At 40.5% G+C, this 15,020-nt stretch overlaps 1 protein-coding gene across 6 annotated transcripts in view; it reads right to left on the reverse strand.

Moving 5' to 3' along the window:
• Window positions 1-15,020, reverse strand: part of VTI1A (vesicle transport through interaction with t-SNAREs 1A) — a 293,522-nt gene that overhangs the window by 16,603 nt on the left and 261,899 nt on the right. For 4 of the 6 annotated variants that reach the window (XM_082486275.1, XM_082486277.1, XM_082486274.1 and 1 more), the window contains one exon: window positions 1,058-1,365. The exons of the other annotated variants lie outside the window; for them this stretch is intronic. In XM_082486275.1, coding sequence (XP_082342401.1) covers window positions 1,272-1,365 — 94 coding nt within the window. In that variant the 3' untranslated portion in view covers window positions 1,058-1,271. Of the gene's footprint in view, window positions 1-1,057; window positions 1,366-15,020 lie in introns of those variants that run through there. 6 annotated transcript variants of the gene reach the window in all.

Consider the following 15,020-nt stretch of genomic DNA (forward strand, 5'->3'; position numbering starts at 1 on the left):
CTTCCCGAAAAGATTTTGCAGCTTAAGTTCAAGGGCTTAAAATCCCTCTCAATTTGTAGTATTTGTAAGGGTTTGCATATAATGACTTGAAGAGTTATCATGAAAATTACTTCACCCTATCACCAGAACTAGACCTTTGCTGGAGTTGTAAGCTTAATTATAGGCCAAATGACCTAGACCTGCCTATAGGAGAGGCACAGCCAATAGAAAAAGAGAAACACAGCTCCTTTACACACAGGTAGATGAAACTATGATATATTATATCAGCTAAAAGCATGTATAAATTAACATTTTTACAGCTTCAGTTTAAAAAGGGGAATATCGCATCAGAATTTAATACACTAAAAATATTTCCAACATGCGGTCTCAACACAGTCAGGCGAATATTAAAAATCTAGATTTTTTGTTTAATGCACTGTCATCACGTATTTGTCACTGAACTATTACTTAAGGGCTCTTTTCAATCAGCGATGAATAGATACGAATCTTTATACATCTTCAAGACGGGCCTAGTGTGTATGCTTACCAGTACATACATCAGCACTGGAAGATTTAAAACAGATCCAACGGACGGGCTGTGGTCACAACTACATTTTGGGTAGGTGATGCATTATCATGATCTTGATGAAAGTGGAATTGCTCTGAATAAGCAGAAAACAAAGCCTGATTTTTAAAGAAATCGTTAAAGAGAGTGTTGGATTCATATCAGATATTAAACCTCATCCTAAGGTTGCTCTCTTTTTAAAACTAACTACTGTTCTTAACCGGGTTACGTCTATTACGATAATTCACGATCGGGGGAGTTAGTCACAGGAGACAGGTTCACTTTCTACATCATTTGGTCTCTGCTTTACTTATATTCTATATCACAGAAGGTCAGATACTGCTTGATATTCATACACCCCGCATAGCACAAGGAAAGTGCAAAGACCCCTCTTCCCTCCCTAAACTCTGGCAACTTACAGGCTAATTGTCTGGGGTGGAATTCGACACATGTTAAGTCTTTCCGTACTGGAACAAGCCCTCGCCCCAACAAATATTAAGATTCCAAAGCCACTCAGATAAAGACAAAAAATTTAAGAAGAAATAATCACCCCCACATGCCATCAACTATGCCATCAATAATACAAAATATTTTACACCACTTGCACCTGAGTTGAATAGTGGAAAAGAGAGGGAGACTGTCAGTGCAAGAGAATGATTCATGTGACCACTTTGTCTTAATTACTCAGAACAAGCAGTTTGTTGCTGTTTAGTGAAGAACAAAGATATCAGCGTCCCCTGACAGAAAAATAAATAGCCATCATGGTGGTGAAGATGATGATGACTGCCAGAACAACGATCAAAATCCGGTTTTGGATGATCCTGGAAAAAAGCAGAAGAGACAAAAAAAAAAAAACAACCCAGTAAATAAAACAAAATAGCAGAATATATATAAAAATCATAAAACGAAGCACACAGATAAATATCTTGGAGAAAAGACATATGCCCACAAATTTAGAATTTCCTATACCATTCTGCGTCTCGGTTGTTTTTTACTTCTTTAAATGTCCAGTGCTTCCAAATATTTATGTAGCTATTAAATCCAACTATTGCATTCAGGAAAGAATTAGACTTTTCTTAATTATGCATACACTTATATACACATTAGAATAACTGAAATACATCATGCTACAATTTATTAACCTTCTAAGAACAAATGAAATAATTAGCCCTCAGTCAATGCGATCCAAGCAGTGTGGTCTGTAACAGTAAATATCATTATATTTTTTAAGCCATTCTGAAATCTTCACAGCTTTTTTTTTAATCCGAACAGAAACAATTTATTAATTTTCAAGGGATTTTACTATTAAGGTACAAGATTTCAAGGAAACACATGTCAATGAGATACTTACTTGTACTAAAATACCAAGGGAAAAGTATAAAAGATAGTTTTGAAGAAAAGGATGATATAAAGAAGCAAGTGTCAAACTGTGAAGCTTATGTTGTAAAAGCATCTCCTGTCTCTGTAGCATACCTTTACTTATGGTAATAGGCAAATGTTACATTTTCTATGTAGCATGAAAAAAATGGAAATTAGTAATCATAAGAAGATGCCAGAAGTCGAAAGTCCTAATATTGTTCAATCATTTGTGGGGAGAAATCCCTGCATCTAAAATCAGATAACCACACTGCTTCAGATTTTGCCTGAAATTAATAGGTCAATTAAAATGAATAAATCAACAAACAGTAGAATTTGAGGTATTTTACGGGAGGATTCTGGATTGTAAGAATTCAGCATTCGTTATTCGATTCTCACAGAGGAGAAAGAATATTTTTGTAGGCTCTTCATGAAACAAGAACTTTTGCAAAACACATTTGTACATGAAGTATATCGTCAGAATTGGAGAGGTGTAGCAAAAAAAACCCCAAACGCAACCAACAAAAGAACCCTAAGTTATATTTATTCTTATTTTATTTCTTCCATGCTTCTGCAAAAGAAAAGAAAAGAAAAGAAAAATAAAGAAAACAAAACAAAACAGAGCCCTCACCACCCAAACAATGGTAAGAAGAGGTAAAAGTGTGTTTTGTGAAACATCAAACCAAGTACAAGCCTCCAACTTGAAGTCAGGGAATGTAATGTGTTAAAATGAGCATATTTCACGCAGTGAAAGAGAGAAGAAACTCTAGAGAGCAGAGGGGAGTTTTCCTTGGTAAATGTTTTTCATTTGGACGCGGGTGGATATACATATAAATTATATTGGAAAGTGTAAAGAAAAATGCAGTTTTAAGCAACTCCAGCTCTCTCCTTGCTTACCCCCCACCTAAAGAAAAAGCAGTAAATGGATGGATGAAAACTGTCACATCAGACAGACACCCTCCCCTGTGACACTCTAAAAGGACTAGCTCTCTATCCTCCTGACAGGTTACAAAATGATCACATTTGCTGACACGTCTTCCGCAAAACTGCTTTAGTGTTTGTGTCCACTTTCCTAGCAGGAGATGAATGGGCTGCTTTGTCCTCATTTATCACTTAAAGCTGAACTAAGATCTGTCTCGTTTATTTTTCCCTTCCTCACTAGAAAGGCTCAACCACAGCATTAATTCTTTCGCGATGACAGCTAATTCAAACTTAACAGGCGATATTTACTCTGCCAAAAGGATGAGGAGGAGGGAGGGATGTTTCTCACTCTTTTTTTTCTCCCCCTCCCCCCCCCCCCCCTAAAAAAAAAAAGTGTAGCAGGCTAACAAAACAAAACTAATTAAGGGCTTTTTTGGTTCTTGTTGGTTTGCGCTTCAATTTAACACCTGAACTTACAAGCTTCTCTTTTGTGGCGGGGTGTGACATTCTCTGCCAAACACCTGATAACAAACGATTTGCCCAGGCAAATGCACGAAACCCAGAATATATATTTACTCACTCACCCTCATCACTCCTGAAAAGACACTCAGCAAAACTGAAACTCAGCAGTGAAACAGATTAAAAGCATGAAAACTCTTAAAACATTCAGCCTTAAGTAATACACAGTGCAGCTGGCTTGACAACCATTTTATTTGTGGGATGTGGGCCCCAAGGCATCCATAATGCTAATTTACAAAGGATTAACTGTGAGTGAAACTCGCTTAATCTAACACGTAGTTAGGCAAAGGCGTACATAACATACTGAGTGTTTAAATCAACTCCTCCTATCTCTGGCCCACTGAAAAAGCATTTCATCGTCTGAGACTTCAAATTAAAGACAATTTAAAAAAAAAAAAGCATCAAATCTTCCAAACGCTTTATTTTTAATACTCTGGCAGTGTACACCCGATTGCGAGATTATTTAATCAGTGTCCACGTCTCCGAAATCCTTGTCGAGAGCACATTGAGCGAGGCATGCTGCCACCTGTATCTGCTAATTGAAGGTTCACTTACGGTGTGAATCTAGGAAATACATATCAAAGTTCAATTTCCAGGAATCGGAATTAGTCTGCACAGTGCAGCAAAAGAATATCATATTAAAAGGAACAAATTAATCATGAAATAGGATGGATGTTATCAACAGACTCCTACATTGAAGCATTATATACTTTTAATATTCAAGCCCACAGTTAAAGATTAATTTTATATCTTTAAAAAAAGAATAACACCGAGTTTTACTGTTTCACTTTCAAGCGAGAGGGTGAAATTAAGCTAACTGCAGACTGCCAGAAGGATGGGGCTAGGAGGAGAAGGACGGGGCCGTTCGGTAGCAGCAGGGCAGCCCCGAGGAGGGCTGAGCACGCCGCGCGCGTTGAAGTCCGAGTCCGGGAGCTGCTGCTCAGACAGAGCCCCCAAGTTCTGGGTGTCAGCACATTTCACATCTCAGAGTCAACAGGCAAGGGCGACCCTTCCGAGTAAAGAAAAAATCATGAGGAAAGGGTTTTTTTTTGTTGAGCGATCCAAGGCAGTCAAGCCAGCTCGCAGTGGTAGAACAATGGTTGGCATTGGCAGGACCCATCTGTAGGGAAGCCTATAGTACTGTCACAGCCAGACACTGCCAGTGGGTATTGCTCTAGGCAAAGCATCAAGGAATTTCAGTGGGGGAGGGAGCGATAATACCAAAGGAGAAGAAAATGGGGCCTAACACTCGCTACAAAAAAAATCCCAAAGGCTAACATGCTCGCAAGAAGCAGATGATAGTCTTTTATCTCTATTACACCTCAAATTCAACGAAGTCTGGTGAATGAGGAAGCCCAGGATCTTCCTTGAAAATGCAAAGCATGTTTACAGGGTAAATAATTTAAGAAAGAATATATACTTGAAAGAAGACACCCATTGAAACATCCATGGCTAAAATGCCTGAAGGCAAAAACTTGTGCATTTGCATGCTGCATTTTATTAAGTTAGCACACTGTAGCTTTAAAAGAATGCATGGCCAAATTAAGAGGAATGTGTGACTGAAACATCAAGGATTCCTCAAGTTTACATTATGAATCATAGTGCTGTTGATATGAGATGAATTAACCATTTAGTCGATGCAGCTCAGGCACTGAATTCACACCAAGTTCTGCTGGAGCCCGGCGTGCTGGAGCTCGTTAACAGCCAATGTCTACTGTTCCTTTCATACTCAAAACTCTAAGAGCACAAGGGCTCATTCTACTTTGAGTTAGAAGAGACGACAAATCTGAGCTTTTAAACCGAGTTCCATCTAGTTTATCATGGACAGCAGCCCAAAACATTTGGGCGCAAAACCACATAGAAACAGTAACTAAAGCAGACGCGAGGGGAACGTTAACCGGCGCATGGGAAGAACTCGATGGGCTAAGAACACACTAAGCGCATCCCACTCCTGTTGAGTTTCCGTTTGCTCCTCCTTTTTAAATGCCCAACCCTCTTTCCTGGCTTCTGGTGACAGTGCCTAACCCCCGACCACCGGTGCGCTGAAGCCAGTGCCAACTTTGTGAGCTGTCATGACACCGTCGGCTGTCGGGGATCACTTCTTTGATGCACACGGCGACCGTTGCTTCGGAGAACGAGTCCCACATCCATTACCAAACACTGATGTACCTGGCAAATCAGTTCCCCCCACTCCCGCCATGGCAGAAATTGCGCTGCCTTTCCACATTTCAAAACCCCAAATGATTCGCTCCTCTCCGTAGCTTCACACACACACGCACTCAATGGGTCTAACTCTGTTTGTGACATGTTTAGATCTGCTCCGTATAAACACAAAGCAGTTCCCGAACGAGCTTTTGCAAACCTTACATTAAGGATGCCAACCGTGTTTAAACCTTTTTACAAAACTGCATTCATTAGCAGGGGAGTGCACGACATCTATATGGGTTCAGCCTGATGTCTTGCACATGTCTTAGTGCCTGATTGACCAGCATTGAATAATGATGCCTTGCCATTAAGCACTGATGGTACAATAACAATTGTCATGAAAATTAGCAATCACGGTAACATGTTAACAAAATATGGGATATAAACGAACCAGCGCAGACTCTGGGTGCATAAAGAGTTCTGTGTCCTTAACGTGAAATAATGAAGACTACAAATAAAATACTGCAAAAATTTCTTACAGAAGCTAAACTCTGACACTGATACAAATAAAAAAAATACAAATGGCTTGCGGGATCAGTTAGCACACATTCATTACAACACAGGGCTTTATTCTTAAAGAAAGCATCTCGAAAAATAGTGTCCTCAAGAACACAGACTGATTGATGACGGAGCACTGTCCAACAGTGTTTCACTGTAATACACGTATTTAAGATTTAACTACAAGTGATTCCTATTAGTTTACTGGGCAGAAAGGCTTGTTCTCTGTACACAAGAGTACATTTTAAATGGTCACTTTGAATACTTGGCTATTATGTTTTTGGGTGCCCTTTTATTTGTGGTCTGCAGTTTTTGCTAACATGCAAGAAATAGGTGAATGCAAATCACTGGTAAGTGATTTTTAAGTACCCAATATTCATGTGCAAATCAGCAGATTCAAACAAACACAAAGTGTGGGTCTAGCCACATAGGCAAATACATACCAGTCGAAACTAAATGTGAATTTAAAGTAATATAGCTATACTCAGATACCTTCTGGACAGACACCATTATTACTTTATATAAGGACATCCTTGTTACGATATATCAGGAGCTTTCAAATGGAAGCACTAGACCCCACACAGGGGAATAAAATGTTACGATTGGTAAAGCAAAGCCTTAGATATATAATGATAAATCTCTAAGTTCAGGGTATCTGGGGGCTGTTCGAGTAACTATTCATCTTTCCCATCTTTCTGTTTAAGAATGCTTTTCTTAAATAAAAGCAACTGAAAAGAACTAGACAGGCTGTGGCAAAACATAAAGACATGGCAACCTACTGAAATAAAAGAGTAAGAGAGCCCTGCCTAGCAAAATTGCAGCTGGTTGGAAGTATCTGACTTGAGATATTTTTCACCATTAACAACTGAAATTAGAGAAGAGAAACACTGGTGACAAAATACATGCACAAGTTTCATACAACTTCTTGGCCCTCTTCTAGCTGACCTTGGGAAAAGTGAAGAATTTGGAAAATCCTCAAGGTCTCCCCACGCCCCAGCTCTGAAAATAAGTCCAAGTTCTTTTGTGTTCTCGAAGCCAGAAGAACAGATTACTTTGTAATTGACATTGCATATTTAAAGGTGAAAAGGCTTTTGGGGGGTGGTGGCGAGGGGGGGACCCCCCATGGCTTACTTCATGCCAAAAAGGCCACACTGCCTGGGCTCCACCTCCAGCCTGGAGAGCAGCCATTCCCAGCAGAAGCCTATTTTGTCTTCCCTGAATTCCATCCCTACGGAGCCTCTTCTTCCCCTAGGGACAGGGGGCCTAGTTTCTCATGCGTAAGCCCTGGGGAAAATCCATTAAAAACTGCTGAAAACTGAGCAGATAACGAAATTAAAGCCTCAAAAATGGAGGATAATAAAGTGATGGCATTTTTCGAGGTGACGAGCAGGGTTTTTTGAAAGAGACAGGCCGTCCAAGACGCCTAAGATATTGTTAATAGGGCTGAGAAGTTGTGCAGCACTACATCCTCTAGCTTTAAAGATCAGTCTTAAGGACTGGGGCCGTCTACTCGTAATAACATGGATACCAATCTCTAGTTATAATATTACACTCAAACCACATCAATGTGTTTCCACCTGGGCCTTGAATGAAAGAATGAGTCATGTAATAACAGGTGCAGGGAGGCAGTCACACTATCCAACTTTAAACATCTAAATTATATCTAACTAATCTCTCTCAGCTCCCTGCGTACATAAGCGAGAGTCCTGCGCTGAACTGCCTTCTCCTTTTCCTGGCCATATATGCGTCCCAGGAGAACTAGTCAGTTAAGTTAGCTGGCTAGGTTAGGCGCCTAGAGATTAAATAGGGATGAATATCCCTCAACGCTTGAAGATGAGGCCCAAGCAAGAGTGACAGTTCTCCCAAGACCAAATTCGCTTGGAGAAAGCTTGCTAGCTCTGAAGGCGAAGTCATACAGGAAAGGCGTTATCCTATCGGTGTCTGTAATCTCCCATTAATCAGAAATATTGTAGAGATGAAACTCAACAGTGAAGCAGAAGATGTTCATCAATGGTTAGCTAGTAAATACCTTGGTTCATCATCTCCCTTTAATGGATCCCATATTTGCACATGAAATTCTGACCAGAATCAAATATACTTGTCCTTTGACAATTTTTCTGGAGGAATGAGAGACAGAAGAGACATCCCTCTCTGGGATGAATGTCTCCTGAAACGCAGTGGGCTCTCTTGGCTCAAGGAACTGTGTTTTTTACCTTGCTGTGTCATCTTCTGATGATCTTAACATTAAGATTAAAAAATAATTTTTTTATGGTATCTGATAACTAGAATACTTATCGAGATATCTAATCATAATGGAAATCTTGCAATACAAAAATATATGAAGAGCATTGGAGTATAGTGTTATTTGGTGGCTATCAGGTTATGATAGCTTGCAGCGTCCTGTCTCAGGAGCTGGCAGTCTCTGGAGGTGCACATAGCACACAGGAGGTCACAGGAGTCTGGGGGGACTGAGTGGACACAGCTCGACTGAGTGGCCTAGGAAGGAGAGAGACCTACAGGAACGATTGGAAGACAAGTGTGCCAACAGGGAAAGCCTGAAAAAGCATCTCATGGACATGGGACCTAAGATGAAAAGGCAAAAGGGAAGGGTGCTGTTCATCATCTGCTCGCTGAGATTTTATTCACTGTTCATTTTTAAAACACATGGGAAGGTATTTCTGAAGGATGAGAAGCATCCTTCCGCTGATGAGAGACCCTGACTTCCCTGCACAGCTACGATGCAACTTCAGCTTTCTCCTGTCCCCGTGTCCACTCCTTCCACAGAGGGAACAAATTAGATTATTACTGTCATTAGGAAGAACAGCGGGTGGCTTCCGGGGCCACGGAAACTCACCAACCAAAACTGGAGGGGGATTAATTAATTTCATGCAAAGCAGAGGCAACACCAGATCTCTCTGGCAAGTCTAAATGAAGATCACGTGCGCAGTGGCAACTGCAAGTGGAAGGAGTCAAGGTTGTATTAATCTCCCACCAGCCTTTCTCAGGGTACTGAAGTATCAAGAAGAACAAATCACACATTTAGTCACCTGAGCATGACTAAGAACCATAGGCCTTAGCAAACATTACGAGTGCTTTAGAAAGAGCTCCGAGGGAGGGCGGACAGCCCAGCTGTCAGAGTAATGGCATTCTTCAGCACACTGGTTGCACGAAGCCCTGGTCCCCAAACAGTTAATAGGAAAAAAAAGCCCCAACCCCAACTCCCTCATCAGCACTCAAAGCTAAAGCGATTATTTCTCCAGCAGAAGAAATGTATGCGAGCTATAAAATGACAAGAACGTACACGATCGCACATTGGCTTTTACGATAAATAGAGTTAAATTTGCGTTCTGTGCAAGTTAAAGAAAACAAAAATGTCTAAAGTCTGCATTTTATCAACTTTCATAACCATTAGAACCCACTAAAAATGTATATCTTAAACAGATGAAAGAAAGTAGCATCTTTTGCCCTGCCTCACTCTAATTAATGACTAATGTACGGCTTTTAGGTGTGATGAAGCTGGAGACTGGACACAAATACTTTGCTTGCGTTATCTTCCCCTTATCACACCATATTTGACTGGGCGTCTTTTTGTATGGCAAGTTTTCTACAATTGTCTTAACAATGTTGACCTCTTTTGTAAAAACCCGAAGGCATCTGCAGCAATTGTTCCTGAAGACGTGCTATCCAAAATGTTACCATTTCATGGCACTTCTTGAATGATAGAATAGCATTTTTTTTGGTATATATTCATTTTTTTCAAATGCTATAAAAGAAAGGAAAACAATCATGGCTAAGGCCATTTGTGAGATGGCATTAAAAGAGCCTACTCTGAGACAGATAAAAATAATGAGAATCTTTCTGTCAAGAAGGATTTAGAAAATATCACTAGCATTATTAAAATTTAATTTTTTACTGTGCTTTTTGGTTCCCCCTTTTCCAGTGATAATGAGCAGGACTGCACACCTCCACATTGCTAGTACTTGTTTTGAGCAATAAATTCAGCCTTCCAGTCTGAAGACATTTCAGACAACAATTTTGACTGCTATAGGCTTATTTTTCAACCTGTTCTGTGCTTTGAGTCTTCCTATAAAAACCAGTTCATAAGCTAATTTTCCACAAGGCCAGCGGAACAAATAAAAATCAATTTTTGCCCAACTGGTTCAGAGAAAACCTGGGAATAGTGAAGACAGAACAGTGAAAAATAAAAAGAATCGATGTATTCACAAATGGTTTACCTGATAGAGAACTATCAAATTAGTTGACAGGAGATACTTGCCACTATTAGAGTATTTTCTTTTCCAGCATGCTACAGTTTTTCTATTAGGGGAGCAGAAATGCCTCTGCTTTGTTATGACCTGAGACACCTGGGTTTAATAACCACACCGAGCCTCCGTGCATCCTGTAAAAGTGCTGGGCACCAAGTCAAAGTGCAAGAGCGCTTGCAGATCTTGCAACCAGCGGGACCTGCAAGCCCACCCTGGCTTAGAGTGGGTCTGAGTTTTCGTGATCTCGCGGAAGGGGGGAAGATTCCTCTTTCAGTCAACACAGGGAGGCATTCATGACCTCAGGCCAACCCTGTCAAGAGGAATTTGGTCCATCAAGAAAGGAAAAAAATCGTAAAACACTGCCCAGACTTCCCTCCCCAGTTAAAAACCCAAATGTCCGGAGCACGCTTAAGACTAAGCAGTTTCATATCTCTTGGAGAGCAGAATACAAGTGTCTCCAAAGATGGGGGAATCCCATTGGTAGGCTTCAAAACTTTCAGAATCCCCAGGACAACAACGCAGGGCACAGGCTTTAATACTGGGGCCCAATCCTCTTCATCATCTTCTCCGCTAATTGGGTGGGCAGGCGTTTTTGAAACCGTGACGCCGAGAAGGGATTGGATAGGTGCTTAGGCCTGTCTGTCTGCAGCCAGAAAAATACATCTGGAAACCCGATTGAAGAACGGAATCTGCTTTTTAATACAAATTAACCATCACTCTAACCCAAATTTATAATTTACAAGCTTAAATATTAAGGAAGCTATTTTTAAGTAGCTGTAATCTCCACCCGAGTATGTAGCATTTTATACACTCTATTTTTATGAGTTGGCATTAAAATGTGACTCATTTTAACAGAGAAAAAAAAAAAGGATTAAGTATGTCACTCTGAAGTAAAGCTGCATATTACCTATTTAAAAATATTATAACACACCATGGAGGCATCACTTCTGGGGCCAAACAAAACATTACTCAGTGAAGAAATGGCATGAAGTACAAAATATTCAGCAGAGGAAGGGTAGTTGGAGCTAAGCGGTTTCACTGCCAATAAACAGCATCATAATAAATAGCGTGCGTGAGGAAAAGAAGTGTACCTGTTCTTCACTATTCGAGATGTAACACCTCGGTATGGGAAACTAATAAAGATACTACCCGTCCACTAAGTACGTCCAGGGAGAAACTAAAAACCACCACACATTTTGATTCTCTTACAACTGATGCTAATTTGCTTATGATATCTGCCCGATTTAGAGCTAATCTTCTGTAAATTAACTCCTAATGCCGTCTGAAATAATCCTCTTAATGCTGGTCTGTCTTGAGTACTTTATATCAAATACCATGAAATACACGAGCACATACAAGGCGTGTGGCATTCCTAGGGCTGGTGGCTGCTCTCGGATACTTGCTGTGCCGAGAAGGGGACAGCACGCCGGGACTGCGTCCCACCGGCCCCTGGCCACCAGAGAGAAGAGCAGTGCAGGGAGATGCAGCTCCGCGCTCCAAACCTCCCACCTCCAGCGGCACAGGATAATGAGAAAAAGTAAACCGTCCGGGCTTCGAGATTTCCGAATGACAAGATGTGTGTTAAAGAGCACTAATTATCAGCTGGAAGCCTAATCTGATAACTGGTTTGAACAGACAGAGACAGACAATTTCATTTGTTCAGACGGGCAAAATATTTTTAAGGGTGTTGCTTCAGCATCGGCCAGCTTAATTATTATTGTCAGTGTGCTAACTCTGTATTCAAAACTATATTTTTTCCACTAAATCCACCAGAACAATTTCCCCCCCCAACATTAATTTAACGACACAGCCGAAAACCTAATTGATATTGGTGAGCAATGCAATTCCAACATATTATTTTCTCGGTTTTTGAAACATAAATGGCAGGCACAACTTTGACTGAATGGACCTCTTTATGTTTTAACAGGCGGTTTATTGGCCCAGACTCCAACACATAACAAGCACAATTGCAAAAGCAATACATTTTTAATTGAAAAACGCACGTATTTTTACTATGAAAGTGACTCCAATAACGAGCAACTTTGTCAGGTAAAGGGCTTTTAAAACAATTTTTATATACAGACTGCTGTAGAAATTACATTCTCACCATAGCAAGCGCTTATAGGAGGCTATTAAAAGAAAAAATAAGTATTGTTTAAATCATACTTTATGGGAGCTTGCTTTGTTAATATATTGAACAGATAAAGCACAGTGATCAGTGAGCCGTATGTGTCCAACAGCCCTTCAAGAGCCTTGTGGAAATGTATAAAACAAGCAGTGATACAATCCTTTGCCAAACACTGTCATAAATTTTTTATTTGGCAGCTAACATTCTCACTAGTTTTCTTGGCAGCAATTGGGACCTTTAGCAAGAAAGGTGCAGGAGAAAAATACCTTGTTTAGAGATGTTTTCAACACTTTCTGGGATTTTTCAGAACTTCTGCCTGCAGCACATTTTACAACCACAGTCTCCAGTCACCTGATGAGTAGGTGGTGGTTTTAAACTTTTTTTTTTTTAATATAGACAGCCTACTACCCCCCTCTGGCCTTCAGCCTAGGATGCGAGCGTGGAGGGGGGCTGTATGTGTTCCACAGAGATACAAGCGGTTGCTCCTCTCTGTCTAGACAAAAAAACTTGAAAATAATATCAGAATGTACCTTTCATTGCTCCTGATACTATCTGTATCTTATTCCCGGATGACAGAGATAAATGAAAGGCAAACATGTGCTGATTACTTTTGCATTTTTCTTGGGAGATCTCTGCAGAAAAGCTGGTCACAGGTGCAGCTACCCTGGTCAGCCGGTGGACTGCCTGATAAACAGAATTGTGAAATAGATTTCTGTACCCAGAGCCGCTCTCACAGGCTTTGTTTTGTTTTGTTTTGTTTTTTTTTTGTTTGTTTTGTGTTTTTTTTTTTAAAAAAAAAGATATACTAAGCTTGACATCTGATGCGCAGCCCTCCTCGGTGCACCCACGTATGCTGCTGCGAAAATATGGCTCCAGCGGTACTGCGGTTTGGGCTACACAGGGCAGAATTAAATAGCGGCCTCTTACCAATTCACTTACGGAGCAGATGTTTTATATTTTGGTATTTCATTGTTTCAGAACAGAAATAAGGTGAACCTATTTCATATCTCAGCAACTTCCTCCAAAACTTCCACAAAAATAAGATCTATTTCAGTCCTTCGCATGGACAGCAAGGAAACAGTTTGTCTTAAACAGATGTAAGACCAGGAAAGGCACGTTTTCCTTGTTTGCCTCAAAACAGAAAGGCTGGAATTTAGTTTTAGACAGCACAGATAGCTTTAAAGACCGGTTTAATTAAAGTAATGATGTTACACTTACATAATAGGCTTCCCCACAGCTTGTGTTCCAGTTTGGTCTCTCGTGTTTACCAGGGGCATCGTCCCCTCAAGAACTTTATAGAGCACACACAGACATCTAGTGGTTGGTGAAAACACTGCAAGCGTGTCATTGCATCTGACACGGCTCCACTGAGGACAGCGAAGCTATGCCAGGTACGAGTCGAGCTAATTTCGTCTCTGTTACAACTATGGACGGGCAATCAAACAGGGAGAGAATTGCTCCTTTTGTGCCATCTCACGTAATCACGCTGCCTCTGGTGAGAGAGCCGCTCTCTTGGCAACTGTGGCGTCCCAAATTTCCCTAATGACTGATTCTTTTCAATTCAATCGGAGCTATTTTTGCCTTTCTTCTACGCACCTTTAAATTTCTCTCTCCTTGCTGCTATTTTATTTCGCTTAAAATCTGCAAAGCGTGATTATGCAATATCATTTGCGAGGTTCTCTGAACGCGGCCACGCGCAACCAAGTCTACCGGAAAGTGACAGAGCGACGTGGTTTTACAGACAACAAAACGCACACACAATGAAAAAATACACAGTCAATAATAAATTCTAAATTGGAATATGAGGAATATGACTTGCCCTAAGTCCACAACGGAAAGATGCCAAAAACTTCAGTGGGGTTTGAGTCCCGCATCTGCCAAGGCGATAAAGAACCACAATTTTGCACAGCGTTGTAAGAACTGAGCGCCCCGATTCTGCTCTCAGTTACACCAGTTTAAATCAAGCGGTACTCAGTGGTGTCATAACCCTGTACATCTGTGTCAGACCCTGTGTTGCAAGGGCAGACTCGATGCCAAGAATGCAAAACAGATGTTGCTTTCCTAATGTTTTCTTGTTGTCATTTAAGTTGTTTTTGTGGGGTTCTGTTTTGATTTTGCTGAGCGAAACAGGTCGACAGGACTTTTCAGAGGGCAGACTGGAGGAATGTTTCTGCATCTTCCTTGTTATTTTGCGTGCATGTGTGAATATGCACATACACTTTGAGTTACAACCGGGAAAAATCTCTTTTTTTTTTTTTTTTTTTAAGCTTCATTTGAGCTATGCTCTGTTCCCTTGGGGCAAAGTGAAAGGTAGCTATTTGCGGGTGGGAAAAAGGGCTTTTGTGAACAGCAAAACTGCATCACCCAACAGCTTAAGAAAAAGATTTTTTGAAGTTATTTTTTACTACTATTTTAAGAGGAAACAGGGATAAATATATCTTTTTTGCATGTTGACTCATTAACGAATTTAGCAATAAACACTTTGTAATTAAGTCCACTAGTTTACTGCTGTCCAGAAGTTTCTCAATACTCTTTACACAGAAGGTTTTGGAAAACGTAGAACTAAGAAACGGCGAAGGCCAAT

This window comes from Vanellus vanellus, assembly GCF_965231255.1.
Source record: "Vanellus vanellus genome assembly, chromosome: 7".
Lineage (NCBI taxonomy): Eukaryota > Metazoa > Chordata > Aves > Charadriiformes > Charadriidae > Vanellus > Vanellus vanellus.